Source organism: Pristis pectinata, chromosome 3 (genome assembly GCF_009764475.1).
Source record: "Pristis pectinata isolate sPriPec2 chromosome 3, sPriPec2.1.pri, whole genome shotgun sequence".
Lineage (NCBI taxonomy): Eukaryota > Metazoa > Chordata > Chondrichthyes > Rhinopristiformes > Pristidae > Pristis > Pristis pectinata.
The window spans coordinates 43,619,358-43,635,822 of NC_067407.1; the positions used below are offsets into that span (position 1 = coordinate 43,619,358).

Here is a 16,465-nt window from a genome sequence, read left to right on the forward strand (position 1 = left end):
TTTGGGTAAAAATAAGATACAATTTGAAAATCTTTGTCTTTCAGGAATACGTTGGGGATCTGGCAGCTCAGATTAATAGCAATGAATGTGAAGAATTTGTTATTGAGTGCCTTGGAACATTGGCTAATCTGACAGTTCCAAATCTTGACTGGGAGCTTGTGCTGAAAGAATATAATTTGGTTCCTTTCCTCAAGGACAAACTGAAGCCAGGTTTGTTTAAGTAATGGATATGATATGAAGGATAATCCAAATATGATTGTAAAGTTTAGTTGTGGTTTTAAAAAACTGCAGAACACATTTTTGATGTTGTGTGAATTATAATTCAACCTTAAAAAGCAGCAAAAAGGCATTAATTTCCTGCATTGATAACACAAAGTAATCACAGTTACACTTCCTCTTGCCCGCTTGACCAAACCACCTCCAGGACTTGCCACAGTCCTACTTATTTCCCAACATAGTTTTCCAGCTGCTTGTATATCTCTCACCTATGAGACTCAACTCCTACTATCTTCATCTTTTTTACATTAATCTGCTGACAATATAACCTGACTTTCTTGGCTCTGTCTTCTCCATTAACTATGTGCTTTTCCTTGGTTACATCGCCCACAGGTATGGGGACAGGTTTCATGTATACATTCAACATGCAGTTCTACCTCTCCATGATTTCCCTCAAACCTTTTGCTGCTTTTGTTGTTCACTGCTCAATCTGCAGGATCAACTTCTCCAGTTAAATATTACGACTATCATCATAGTCTTTGTTACTTGCAATAAGCTTTGTACTCTTGCCATTAATGCTGCTGCATCAAGCTGAACCAGGAGATTTTTAACCTCAGCAACCTCTGAGTTGGAGTTGAACATTCGATTCAATATCTCCAATAAACAAAGAATGTCTACTTCTGAGTCCGTATTATCTTCTTTTGCTCCCTTGCCTCAGTTCATCTTCTCCTGAGAGCCTTGTCCATCCATTGGTTATCTCAAGATTTGATAATTAAAGTTCTGGCTTACCTCTATTCCTCCACTTGCAGTGACCTTCAGCTTATCACCTTCCTGTCTATATCCAATCTCACAACAAGAGTCAGTTACACATATTCTTGTGCTTGTTGACCTGCAGCTGAATTACTCTGAAAGGAAATTTAGGAAAGGGTGAAGGGTAAGTGATTGTTCTTGACATTTAAAAAAAAAGTTATTTTCTTTTGGTCCAATGTATGTGCAATAGTTGAGCTGCAGCATGAAGATAATGCTTACATTTGCACATTTTCAGAAATCAAGCCATCATTGCACTTTCACTGAAGCATATGAGAGGATGGGCCTTGTACTCAACATGCACGAGACTAAAGTCTTCCACCACCCTGCTCCTAGATTTCCCTCCATAAATAAAGATTCATGACAAGTCCCTGGAAAAAGTGGACCACCTGCCACCTCTTAGCGAATGCAGACATGGATGATAAAGTTCACCCCTGCCTTCAATGTCCCAGCACAGATGCGAACATATTTAGAAAAAAGCTATTTGAAAATCAAGACCTTGAATCTGGCACAAAACTTGTGGTCCACAGGCAGCAGCGATCACTACCCTCCAACATGCTCGTGGGACCTCACCTACCTGCTGTAGGCATATCAAAGCACGAGAAAAATACCACCAATGTTGTCTCAGCAAATTCCTCCAAATTCACAATTTACAGGAAGGACAAGCAAACCAATGTCTCTGTCCTCTTTCAAGCCAACATTCCCAGTTATTAAGGCAGTAGTTACTCTCAGTTCACAAGATCACAAGACGAAGGAGCAGAAGTAGGCCATTCGGCCCATCAAGTCTGCTCCATGAGCTGAACTAAACTATTCCTATCTAGCCCCAATTTCCAGCCTTATCCCCATATCCCTTGATACCTTGACTAATTAGATACCTATCAATCTCCTCCTTAAACGCCCACAATGATCGGGCCTCCACAGCTGTATGTGGCAAAGAATTCCATAAATTCACTACCCTCTGGCTAAAGAAATATCTCCTCATTTCTGTTTTGAACGAGTACCCTCTAATTCTAAGACTGTGCCCTCCAGTCCTGGACTCACCCACCAAGGGAAACAGCTTATCCACATCTACTCTGTCCAGTCCTTTCAACATTCGAAATGATTCTATGCGGTCTCCTCTCATTCTTCTGTACTCCAGTGAGTACAGTCCAAGGGCCGACAAACGCTCATCGTATGTAAGCCCTTTCATTCCGAGAATCATCTTCGTAAATCTTTTCTGAACCCTCTCCAACATCAGTACATCCTTCCTAAGATAAGGGGCCCAAAACTGCACGCGGTATTCCAAATGAGGCCTCACCAGTGCCCCATAGAGCCTCATCAACACTTCCGGACTTTTATACTTTATACCTCTCGAAATGAATGCCAACATAGCATTTGCTTTTTTTTACCGCCGATCTGACCTGCTGGTTAACCCTTAGGGTATCCTGCACGAGTACCCCCCAAGTCCATTTGTACTTCTGTACTTTGAATTTTCTCCCCATCTAGATAATAATCTGCCCGTTGATTTCTTCTTCCAAAGTGTACAACCGCACATTTCTCAACATTGAATCTCATCTGCCATTTCTTTGTCCATACTCCTAAACTATGTAAATCTCTCTGCAACCTTCCTGTTTCTTCAGTACTCCCTACTCCTCCACCTATCTTGGTGTCGTCTGCAAACTTAGCCACAAAACCATTTACTCCATAATCTAAACCATTGATGTACAATGTAAAAAGAAGCGGCCCCAACACTGACCCCTGTGGAACACCACTGGTAACCAGCAGCCAACCAGAACAGGATCCCTTTATTCCCACCCTTTGCTTTCTGCCTACCAGCCAATGCTCCACCCATTCTAATATCCATCCTGTAATTCCATGAGCTCTCATCTTATTAATCAGTCTCTTGTGCGGCACGTTGTCGAAGGCCTTTTGAAAGTCTAAATACACAACATCCACAGCCTCTCCTATCCACCCTGTCTGAGATTTCCTCAAAAAACTCCAATATGTTGGTCAGGCAGGATCTTCCCTTCATGAAACCATGCTGGCTTGGACCTATCTTGCCTTGCACCTCTAGGTATTCCATAACCTCATCCCTGAGGATCGATTCCAATAACTTTTCAACCACCGATGTCAGACTACTAGGTCTATAATTTCCTTTATGTTGTCTCCCACCTTTATTATACAGCGGAACTACATTTGCAACTTTCCAGTCCTCCGGAACCATGCCAGAGTCTATTGATACCTGGGAAATTATCACCAATGCCTCCACAATCTCTAAAGCCACCTCCTTCAGAACCCGAAGGTGCACTTCATCCGGTCCGGGAGACTTATCTGTCTTTAGTCCATTTAGCTTCTTGAGCACCTTCTCTCTAGTAATCTTGACTGAACTCAGTTCTATCCCCTGAGACCCCTGACTATCAGGTATATTGCTGATGTCCTCCACAGTGAAGACCGATGCAAAATACTCATTTAGTTCCTCTGCCATCTCTTTGTTATCCATTATAATCTCTCCCGCACCGTTTTCAATTGGTCCTATATTAACCCGTGTCTCTCTTTTACTCTTCATATATTTAAAGAAACTCATAGCATCTTTTTGAATGTTATCTGCCAACTTCCTTTTGTAATTCATCTTTTCTTTCCTAATGACCTTCTTAGTTTCTTTCTGTAAGTTTTTAAAAGTTTCCCACTCTTTTTTTTCCCCACTAATTTTTGCTTCCTTGTATGCCCTCCCTTTTGCTTTTACTTTAGCCTTCACCTCTCTCGTTATTACATTTGTGCAATTTTTCCACTCATAACCTTTTTTCTTGGAATATATCATGCATTTTCCTCATTTCTTGTAGAAATTCTATCCATTTCTGCTCTGCCGTCCCTTCAACTAGCTTACTTTTCCAATCAATCTGGGCTAGTTCCTCTCTTGTGACACTTCGTTCCACTGAAATATTGATACACCTGATATCAGCTTCTCCTTTTCAAATTGGAAACTGAACTCAATCATTTTGTGAACACTACTTCCTAATGGTTCCTTTACCTTTAGTTCCCTAAATCACCTCCATCAACACGTTAGTCCAAAAATCCATCCCGTAGACATTCCACAAACTCTCTCTCCTGAGATCCACTACCTTCCTGGCTTTCCCAATCCACCTTCATGTTAAAATCCCCCATAATTATCTTGACATTGTCTCTCTGACATGCTTTTTCTATTTCCAATTGTAACTTATAGTTCACATCCTGGCTGCTGTTAGGGGGCCTATATATAACTGCTATTATTGTCCTTTTACCCTTGCCATTTCTTAGCTCCACCCATAAGGATTCCACTTTTGACCGTATGTCCCTTCTTTCTATTGATTTTATATCATTGCTAACCATCAGGGCCAAACCACCCCTCTGCCTACCCGCCTATCTTTCCTATACACTGTGTACCCTTGGACATACAGTTCTCAATCACATCCATCATTAAGCCATGCCTCGGTGATTGCCACAGTGTCATATGTTTTAATCTGTAGCTGTGCTACTAGGTCATCCACTTAATTTCTAATGCTACATGCATTTAAATATAGTACATTTAGACCAGTATCTGCTACCGAATTTGTTGTATTTCTATTGTTCAGCAAATGATCCTGTCTTTTCACCTGCCTGTCCTTCGTACCATCTTCACTGCACAGTCTTGGACTTGTTTCTATATACCTCTTCCTCTTTGATAACATCCTGGTTTCCTTCCCCCTGCCAAATTAGTTTAAACCCTCCCCAACAGCTATATTAAACATTCCCGCCAGGATATAGGATCCCTTGGAGTTCAGATGTAACCCATCCTTTTTGAATAGGTAATATCTCCCCCAAAAAAGGTCCCAGCAATCCAAGAATTTGAAGCCCTGCCCCCTGCACCGGTTACTCAGCCACGCATTTGTCTGCCTGATCCTGCTATTCTTACTTTCATTAGCTTGTGGCACAGGTAGTAATCAGTTAGCTGTTTTGGCTAGGCCATCTCGCTTGCATGTCTGACATCACACTCTTAAAACAGACCCTCTATTTAGAGCTCTGCCTTGGGAAGAGATTACCAGGTGGAGAGAAGAAAAGATTCAAGGAAGTGCAGATCTCCTCCCCATGTCTGCCCAAAGAGGGGAAGGATCATTCAGTATGGTACTAGCAACCTCGATGCCTTGCATTGGGAGCACACAGAAGACCTGCGTGAGTGGCAGAAAGAGCAGACTGTCTCATAAACTACCCATTGGCCCACCTCGCCATCTGTGGTAGGGTCTGTGGAGCCCACAGAAGTGGAGTGGAAGAAGGTCAATCATTGATCCCGAGGGTCTGCATAAGGAGAACAGATTTCAATATGATTAAAGTAGTGTAGTTCATTTGAAAAAAACTTTCTAGTATGTTCAAAACAAATAAACACTACAAATGTTTCAGTTTTGTACTTTTTGTTTAATGGAATGATCGTGAAATGCAGCAATTTATCAAACTATTGTTAGTTTTTCAATTTCTTCTAATTCCCCTTTTTTCTACAATTTCAAAGCTGAGAAAGAAAATGTAGATCAACAGATGGAAAATACCAGACTGCAAGTCTAACAAGATTGTGTCCTTGGTATACCCTTCTATGATTGTGAGGCTTGTACAATGCATGCAAAGCATGAGAAAAGATAATAGTTTACTTTGGACACATCCTCAGTGTTTGATAGTGAAACTAGGTTGCAACTTCGAGGTCCTGGAGCTAAAACAGGCAAACAAAATCTGCAATAAGTGCAGCAGAGACTGCAATGCTAGAAAAGGGCTCCAGAGCCACCAGACAATGCTTAATGCGGAGCTGTCCACCTAAAGTGCAAACTATTATCCTTTGAGACAGTAGATAGTGGGGGCTATCTTCACAAATCACTTTTTTGGCCACCATTATTCAATAAAGTATCTAAGCTGCACTCTGTACTTAAATAATTTGCCTTTTTCTTTACCATTGTAGCCATGTGGTTATCCAGTTGAAGTTTATCATTTATATTTTATTTTGATGTCCTTTCCATATTATGTACTTCATATAAAAGAACATGCTTCCATGGCCCTATGTAGAGTACATTTGGATTTGTATTTGGTACCTTGTCTGTACCAATGCGAATCAAGCACTTGTGAGTGGGGATATTGCCATCTAACACTATGAAGGAATTTTGTTATATTACACTGTAACTTTAGACAATTTTTTTTCTTGTCATAAATGTTACCAGGGATTAGCCATGAAAATCATAGTCATTCGATTAATCATAGTGATACTAAAGGACATTATTTCTTCAGCAAATGAAAATAAATTCTTACATATAACTCCGAATTCAGGTGATTACACTTAAAGCAGTTTTTCTTTAAAATAGTTCTCAGTTTAGTCTGAGATTTTTAAAAAACTTCTGGTGCTTTTTGTTGTTGATAAATAGTTTACTGTGATTGTGTAATTTGCAGTAGTCTTAATTTTAAAACTTAGTGAAGCGTGCAATTCATGTTCAGAGAAGCAGTAAGTAAATTTTTGTTTCTTTCTATACAGTCTTGCTCCTGTACTACGAGATGTTCTTGATCCTTTTCATACTGTGGTTTAACATTTAAATGATACATTCATTAAAACAAAATGCCTCCAGATTAATTTAATCACAGAGAATGTTTGAAGGCAATAATCACAGGTCTAAACTTCTAGTATCCTCTTTTGGGGAGGGAATGAGCTGATGGAGTACATGAAATTAAAAGTTTTAGCTTATAACAAATTAATCCTTCTGACTTTAGAATGGTTAGGGATGTATGACTATGATGCAAATACAAAGAAAACGAAGTTATTTGAACTTTCCAGCATGGAGGTTATTTATAGATGCATTCTAGTTTTTCAGTGGATTTCTAGATATGTGGTGCAGCCAAATGTTGTAGAACAGCACAACCAGACACAGGAAGATAGTAACAGTATAAGGCCAATCATTCCCTCAAGCCTTTGCGGCCTTTATTTAGATCATGAATCTGCACCTCAATTTCATTAGCCTTTCTTTCCTTGGTAAGAATTCAGTAATCTTATCCGACAAAAAAAGTTGAGAGTTTTGAAAATTCAGTACTGTTACAATGAGCTGAATACTTGAAACCTTCAACCAGTAACCTTTGACTGAGATGAGAGTGCTACTTCTGAACTGGTTGAAATGGCTGAATTCAACAATGTTCTCTTTCTCACATAACATAGCCTTTTCAGTTAAACTGTGGCCTCCGTAATATTCATGCAAATGGTCTTTTGAGTATTGTACAAGTTGTAAAAGCTATATCAGTAAAGTTACAGGCTATGAGTGAAAACTTCAGAGTACAACTAAATAAACTTGGCATCTGTCAATAGATATTAGTGAATCTATTTCAGTAGCGCATTTGTATTTCTGACCTTCCAGGTTCAACAGAAGATGACCTGGTTCTGGAAGTGGTGATTATGATTGGCACTGTGTCCATGGACGATTCTTGTGCGGCAATGCTAGCAAAATCTGGAATTATTCCAGCACTCATTGAACTTCTAAATGGTAAGACTTAACAGGATATAGTTTTTCCTTCTGTATTTTGCCCTAATCAGGATGGTAAATATAGTGATAAATGATCACTTCCTAATTCAGGTACCTAAGGTTAACATCAAACACAGTAAAAGTTGGTATTGGTATTGGTTTATTATTGTCACTTGAACAGAGGTACAGTGAAAAACTTGTCTTGCATACCGATTGTACAGGTCAATTCATTACACAGTGCAGTTACATTGAGGTAGTACACGTGAAAACAATATCAGTACAGAGTAAAGTGTCACAGCTACACAGGAAGTGTAGTGCAGGTAGACAATAAGGTGCAACGTCACAACAAGGTAGATTGTGAGGTCAATAGTCCATCTCATCTATTGTTCATTTGTCTTATCGCAGTGGGATAGAAGCTGTCCTTGAGCCTGGTGGTATGTGCCCTCAGGCTCCTGTATCTTCTGTCTGATTGGAGAGGAGAGAAGAGAGAATGACCCAGGTGGACAGGGTCTTTGATTATGCTGGCTGCTTCACCAAGACAGCGAGTGGTATAGACAGAGTCCATGGAGGGGAGGCTGGTTTCCGTGACACGCTGGGCTGTGTCCACAACTCTCTGCAGTTTCTTGCGGTCCAGGGCAGAGCAGTTGCCATACCAAGCTGTGATGCATACAGATAGGATGCTTTCTATGGTGCATTGATAAAAGTTGATGAGTGTCACAGGGGACAAACCAAATTTCTTTAGCCTCCTGAGGAGGTAGGAGCACTGCTAAGCTTTCTTGGCCATGACGTCTACGTGATTTGACCAGGACAGGCTGTTGGTGATGTTCACTCAAAGGAACTTGGAGTTCTCAACCCTCTCGACCTCAGCACAGTTGATGTAGGCAGGTGCATGCACACCGCCCCCTTTTCTGAAGTCAATGACCAGCTCTTTTGTTTTGTTGACATTGAGGAAAAGGTTGTTGTCATGACACCATGTCACTATCTCCTTCATGTACTCCGACTCATCGTTATTTGAGTTACGGCCTACAACGGTGGTATCATCTGCAGACTTGTAGATGGAGTTAGAGCAGAATCTGGTCACGCAGTCATGAGTATATAGGGAGTAGAGTAGAGGGCTTAGGATGCAGCCTTGTGGGGCACCAGTGTTGAGAATAATCGTGCTGGAGGTATTGCTGCCTATCCTCACTGATTGCAGTCTGTAGGTCAGGAAGTCAAGGATCCAGTTACAGAGGGAGGTGTTGAGTTCCTGTAAATGGTCCCACCTCAGCATTTACTAGTACAATGCAGTAATTGATTTAATTTCAACTTGTGTTACAAGGCCAATTAATCTTGTATGAGAACAATATGAGTCTCCAAACTCAATGGACTCTTACAGAAAAGGGATATTCTGGTACTGCTCATGGTGATTTTAATCATCATATCGATTGGACAAATAAATTGGCAATGGAAGCCTTGAGGACGATGGTTTCTCAGGGCAATTCATTGACAAACTAGGGACTATTTGTAACTATTTGTAATGATTCAGAATTAATAAATGATCTCATAGCAAATACTCTCCAAGGAAAGAGTAATCAGAGCATGTTGGGATTTCAAATTCGGTTTGATGGGCAGAAATCTGTGTTTGAAATTTGTGTTCTAAACTTAAATGTAGGTAATTACAATGGTATGGCAACAGAGTTGGCTAAAGTGAACTAGGAAAAATGATTATGGGGTAAACAGGAGATCAGCAAAAGCAGACATTTGAGAAGATATTTCATAAATTTCTTCAGAAGTATATTCCCATGAGGAAAATATAGGCTCCATTGGATGGATACACCATCCGCAGCTGACTAAGGAAGTTAAAGCTGGTATTGAAAGAAGAAGCGCACAATATTAGGAAGATCAATGGTAGGCTAGAAGGTCAGTAGATGCAGTGTATTTAGACCTCCAGAAGACACTGATAATGGGTGGGAGGGTGGTGCAGCAGTTAGTGCTGCTGCCTCATAGCTCCAGAGACCAAGATTCCATCTTGACACTGGTGCTGTCTGTGTGGAATTTGAACATTTGATTCATGAACATATGGATTTCCTTCCAGTGCTCTGAATTCCTCCCACTACCCAAAAAAGATGTACGGCTTGGTTCATTTATTACTATAAATTACACTTTGGTGTAGGTTAATAATAAAAAAGGGGAGTTGATGAGCATGTGTAAGAAAGAATAAGTTGCATGTCGACAGGAATATAAGGAGATGGGAATAGGAATTGCTTCCCTCGGAACTAGCATAAACCTAATGAGTCTCAGGATACAGGAAGGCACTGTTGTCTGAGATGTGGAGAAATTTCTTCATTCAGGTTGGTGATCATGTAGAATTCTTTACTATAGAAGACACTAGAGCCTAAGACATTGAATACATTTAAAAAGTTTGTAGACTGATTTATAGATACAAAAGACATTGAGGGATATGGCAGTATAGAGAAGCAGCCTTTATTATTTTGAATGGTGGAACAGGCTTGAAGAGCTATGGCCTATCATTGCTATTTTCTGCATTTCTATACATGTTTCTAAATCATGAGTAGAGATAAATGGGTCACTTCTGATTGGCAGTCAGCAACTAATAGGATGCCATGGGAATCTATGTTCAGGCCTCAAATATTTACAAGCTATATTGATAATTTGAATGAAGGGATTGAGTGTAATGTAGCCATATTTTCTGATGACACAAAGACAGATGGGTTAGCAAGAACGAAGATGCAAAGAACCTGCAAAGTAATATTGCTAGGTTCAGTTAGTAGGGAAGAAGTTGGCAGATGGAATATTATTTGGGAAAATGTGAGATTATTCATCTTGCAAGGAAGAATGCAAAAGCAAATATTTTACTAGAGTGAGACTGCAAGATGTTTGTGGTATAAAGGAATCTGGGAGTCCCAGTGCATGGAAACACTAAGAGTTGGCATGCTGGAAAAGCATGTGGAATGTTGCCTTATTTTGCAAGGGGTATATAGTATAAAAATAGGGACATTTTAATGCAACTTTGCAGAACATTGATGATCCTGCAACTGAGTACTGTATGGTCTCTGCATTTAAGGAAGATACTGCATTGGAGGCAGTGCAGAGAAGGTTCACTTGGTTGATTCCCAGGATGGAGTTCTGAAGGGTCTCAACCTGAAACATTGACTGTCCATTTCCCTCCACAGATGCTGCCTGACTCACTGAGTTCTTCCAAGATAAAGACAAGTTAAGATAGGGCTGTTCCCATTGTCTGATGTTACAAAGACTAGGGACACTGATTTGTAGTTTTGAGTGAGTAATGGTGGGTGGGGGAAGAAATATGAGGCATAAGCTTTTAATGCTATAGTGGTAACGACCTGGAATATTTTGCTTTGGAAGATGGAGGTGGAGATTGTCATTGATTTCAAAAGGACATTGGAAGCCTCTTGAGGGAAATAAATTTTCAGGGCTATATAACGGGGAAAGGGAGCTAACTAGTTGTTTTACAGAGAGCATGGACTCTGACAAAATAACAACCTGCTCTGCTGTATTGACACTGGTGCTGGCTCTAACAATTGAAATTTAGTTGCTAAACCTTTGTGATTCTCTGTTTGCCATCTTTGTCTAAACGTTTATCTATCCATAGATAACTCCTTTTAAGGTTTGGTGACATCTTTTCAACAATCCTACTAAGTGCTTTGGGAGGTTTTGCTTTTTGAGCATGTTATACAAATGCACGTTGTTATTGCAAACTCCTTGGACTGCATATTTCTATTCTTTCCAATAGCCAAACAAGAAGATGATGAATTTGTTTGCCAGATTGTATACGTCTTCTACCAAATGGTTTTCCACCAAGCTACCAGAGATGTAATTATAAAGGAAACGCGTATCCTTTCTGAATAATAGTTTTTTGCCTCTTCTGTTTAGTGCTTGTCTCAATCTGATCCAGAAGGAAAGGACATGTGTAAAACAGTAAACTTATTCAAATATCGCTACTGTACCAAAGCCTCGCATTTTAGATCATCAAGGATCAAAACTTCACTAGATTTCTTTTAGAGATGAAAATTTGTAGCAGTAGCTTATATTTTAGAAATGATTTATTACAGATGAATATGAAATAAAAATGAAAAGGCTAACTGTGTTCTTAGTTAAAATGGATCAAATACTGGATTTGGAAATAAGTAAACAAACTTCGGTTCTGTTTTTAAAAAATAGTATGGCAGTTTTACCCACTTCACAGTCTGGATGGTTGCAAGATAAGTAGCTCTATTTTATTAATTTTACTTCAGCACATTCATTTGTTCCATATGAATGTTAGAGAGTTATTTTAATAACTTGGTAAAAGGTGAACTGTTTGTTATTTGATCCTTAATACTGAAAGTTCTGTTTAATGTGATGCATTCTTCATAATCATTAATATAAGGATTAAATTGTATTTGTGTGAAGAACTGTTAAGCTTGGGTTTAGTTTTGAGTCTCCTATGGTTGGTATAAATTCTAGTCACATTTGCATCCAGGTTTTAAAATCAGAATGTGTGCATAATTGTGATTTGGTGTGTGTAGGTATCAATAGCTCTTAAGCAAATCAAAAAAGTATATTTCATCTCTGGTGAATATTATGAGTTTTACCCTGTCTGAACAAATAAAGGTACAGGAATTGACAAAAACAGTTAAAAACACAGAGCTGGTAGCCATTCAGATGTAGAATTGTGTTCTTCCATATCAAACAAATGTGATCGGCATTGAGGTGGTTTTATAACCCAATGATCTGATCCACCACTCACTCCATGATCATGGTCAGGCCAGGAGTCCAGTAATGGTCCAGTGCAGAAGCAGCAACAGCTATTCTCGAGAATGAGGAATCAGCCAAAAAGAGGGGCTACAAGTTTGCTGAATACCAACTTCACTGCTATAATCAGCTAAGAGTCCTGCAGATAATTGGACAAAACAGAGATCTCCCAGGCTTATGATAATGTTCCAGCCATTCAGTCACATTTCCGTTAACACAGCTGTTGTAATTTTATCAGCTCATCTTCAATGTACTTCTAATCAGCTGGTTCTTCAAGATCAATCACATTTGTATATAGCCAGTTATGCAAATCGTTTATAAAGATTCATTGCTATATCAAAATACTATTTAAGCCTTTGAATTCCCCACAAAGTCCCACCATCCTGAACTTGAAATGTGTGTGTGTGTGTGTGTATATATATGTGTGTGTGTGTACACACACACACACACACACACACACACACACACACACACACACACACACACACACACACACACCTATTGCTTAGTTGTTGCTGGTTCAAAATCCCAGAATCCTCTTTCAATTGGACTGCAGCAGTTCATAAAGGTGACCCCACGATTTTCACAATGGCAATTATAGATTTGCAATTAACACACAGACCTCATTAATAATTTTTTTTTAAAAATGACAAAATGTTACTTTTCTTTAATCTGGCCCAAGAGGCTCCAGCATATTTGATTGATTTGATGCATGATAAAAACGCAGAGATACGGAAAGTCTGTGACAACACGCTGGACATCATTGCGGTAAGGAAAAAATTATATCCTGTGTGGCTGTCATTTAACTTGGCTTTTATCTTTGGTTCAAGCAATTAAGGCAGGGATTGAAATGTACAGTATAAATGGAGGAAGGTTACACGACAATGTAAAGGTTATATCCAACCAGATGAATAGAAACTTCTTTCAAGCAAACACTGGGAAGAACAAAATGTTGTTTTTGGTCCCTGCACAAACTAACTACTGACATCATCTTGCTCGCGCGGTCTCTTGCTCGATATTTTTATGGCTGTATCCTACCCAATAGTTTTATGAAAAAAAATAATTGAAGTTACACCTTTGATTATGAAGATCTAGCTGTTTCTCAAACCCCTGAAAATTGTGCATGGAGAAAAATACATTCCTGGATATCTGGATTTAGACAGTAATTCAAAGTGCTCATATGGCTCAGATATCATGGAATTTTAGAAGATCAGTATAATTGAGACTTCATTCTGTTTTGCAAGGGAGTAATTAGTGGTTAGAGATGCATTGTTATACAGCACGGAAACGTGCCTTTTGGCCCAACTCACCTTGCTGACAAAGATGTTTATTTTAGCTAATCCCACTTGCCTGCATTTGGCACACATCCCTCTAAACCTTTGCTATCCACGTACCTGTCCAAATGACTTTTAAACATTGTAATTTCACCTGCTGCTATCACCTTCTCTACCAGCTTGTTCCAAATCCCAGCATCCTCTGTGTGAAGAACCTGCCCCTCAAGTCCCCTTAAAATCTTTCCCCTCTCACCCTAAACATACGCCCTCTAGTTTTTGACTCCCCTATCCTGGGAAAAAGACTGTGACTACCCTATCTATGCCCTTCATAATTTTATAAACATCCATAATGTCATCCTTCAGCCTGCTTCGGTACGGGGAAAAAATGCCCCAGCTTGTCCAATTTCCACTGTGACTCAAGATCTCCAGTCCAGGCAACACCCTTATAGATCTTTTCTACACCCTCACTAGCTTAATTACATCCATGTGGTTATGGGGAGGTTGTGCTATGCTGTTACATTTCCCTTTTAAAAGACTATATTTCCTCACAAAGCAAACTAATTTAGCTGTGGAAATATCCAAAATTTTCCTTTGAGTAGAAAAGGTTAATACTACAGCAAAATTTAGCTTGCATATTTTTCAAATGAGTCTCTAACTGGGCCGAAGCTGTTGCTTAAAACGTGCATGTCACTAGTATGGGATGATCATTTCTCTTTGCATGTTTGGCTTTATACTACACAATTTCCAGAAATATAAGGAATACATCATGCTTTTCTCAAAATCAGTGAGTGGGTAAGTGCATCACTTGATGTATATTTAGCCATGTGGCAGGAAAATCTCATGGTTGAATTTTGATCTGTGTTCAGTTAATTGTATTTGCTTCAATCAAGGATGGTGCACCTTTGGCCCGCAGCCAGTGTTGGCTGTTTAGGTAAAGTCTGCTTGAATTCCTCATCCTGATTGCTCTTGTGAGTGCAGACATACTGGATCTTTAGATGTTGAGTAAGGACAGGGGAGGTTGACAATTATCAGCACCACCTACCCAGGTTCAAATATTAAGATTGACATGCCATCACCTGAATAAAATTCCATTCTGAATGTAATATTCCCCAGCAGTACCATTTGCCTTTTGGAGTGGGTGGGGTGGGGAGAAACTTGGAACCTGTTGATTACTTCTTGAAAACAGGCAAAAGGAAAAGCTGCAGAATATCTTTGTAATTGTCCTATTGAAATAAAAGAGAGAAAATCTAAATAATTGTTAATTTTGTGCTGTGGAGGTGAAGCCCCTAAACGGAAAGAACACACATTACTATAAAGGTAAAAAATCTTCAGTACCTACTGGTAGTATTGTTTATTTTACATTGTCATTGATGCCACTGGGGAGAATGCAACCCCCTCCCCTCATCCTCTCATCCCCACAAAAGTAAATGATGGAATTTGGTTTTCACTGCATATCCTGAATAAAGTGTCAGTTCTTTAGGTCACTTGTAATTCATATAATTACCCATATTTTGAGAGATATTTTCATGTAATTTTTAATGTGAATTTTGAGGAATGTGCTGAAAGAATACTTTTTAGTTATTCACTTATCATGACCTGTGTGTGGCTGGAAAGGCTAGCATTTATTGCACTTCTCCAATTGACATTGGAAAGGTGGTATGAGTCACCTCCCTGAACTGCTGAGTTCTCTTTGTGTGACAAAGTGGTGGTGGTGTTCCCATGCACCTGAATTCCTGATCTTTCTTGGTATTAGGGGTTATGGGTTTGAGAGATGCTGCTGGAGTAGCCCATTTAAGCTACTGCAGTGCATTTTGTAGATGGTACACAATACAGCCAATGTGTGCTCGTGGTGGAGGGAATGCAAGTTCAGAATAGTGGATTGAGTACCACCAAGTGGGTTGCTTTTTCCCCCACGTAGTGTCAAGCTTTTTGAGTGTTGTTGGAGCTGTACTCATTCAGGCAAGCGAGGAGTATTCTATCATGCCTCTGACTTGAACCAAGAAGACAAGTGGAGAGTATTCCTTCACATGTTGTCTTGTAGATAGTGGAAAGGAATTGGCAGCCTTTGACCTGCTCTTGTCACTGCAGTATTTAGTGGCCAGTCCAGTTGAGATTCTGGTCAATGATGATAGGTAGGAGGGGGACTTGGCAATGGTAATGCCATGGAATGTCAAGGGTAGATGGTTGTACTCTCTCTTGTTGGAACTGGCCACTTGTGTTGCAGATGTTACTTGCCACCATCTTCCCATGACAGAACATTATCTAGGTCAGACTTCATGTGGCCATGGATTGCAATGTTCACTGAGGAGTTCTGAGCTTCTGACCTTAGGATAAGAGGAAGGTCATTAATGAAGCAGCTTAAGGTAGTTGGGCATGGGCACTACCTGAGGAATGCCTGGGGCTGGGATGATTGACCTCTATCAACCACAACCAATTCCCTTTGTGCTGGGTATGATTCCAACCATTGGAATATTTTCCCTCTGATACCCATTGACTTCGGTTTTATCAGGGTTCCTTGATACCATCCTTGGTCAAGGACTTTGTCATTCCTAACAAAGTCAAGAATTTTAACACAGTCACTCTTGTGTTACCTCAGGAATTCAACTTTTTGGTCTATGTTTGTACCAAGGCTACAGTGAGGTCAAGGGCTGAGAGGCATTGGTGAGTGAGTGCTGCCTGGTAGTACTGTTGACAATACCTTCCATCACTTTCATAGTTGAGAACTGACTGATAGGGTAACAAGTAACTGGATTGGATTTGTCTGGTTTTTGTGAACAAGATATAACTGGACAGTTTTCCACATTGTCAAGTAGATGCCATTATTCTAACTGGATTCAGCTGTTATTTAATATCAAAGTTACAATTAACTAGTCTGTTAAAAGAACTGATCATTTAAAAAAGTAGGACTTTCTGACTTTAAAGGGAAATAAGCATTTGGATAAA

At 39.7% G+C, this 16,465-nt stretch overlaps 1 protein-coding gene across 1 annotated transcript in view; it reads left to right on the forward strand.

The window, feature by feature from the left end:
* The window catches only part of kifap3a (kinesin-associated protein 3a), a 157,850-nt gene that overhangs the window by 84,826 nt on the left and 56,559 nt on the right, over positions 1–16,465 (forward strand). Inside the window, exons 14-17 of the mRNA XM_052011585.1 lie at positions 45–210; positions 7,389–7,514; positions 11,248–11,346; positions 12,931–13,016. Coding sequence (XP_051867545.1) covers positions 45–210; positions 7,389–7,514; positions 11,248–11,346; positions 12,931–13,016 — 477 coding nt within the window. The remainder of the gene's footprint in view (positions 1–44; positions 211–7,388; positions 7,515–11,247; positions 11,347–12,930; positions 13,017–16,465) is intronic.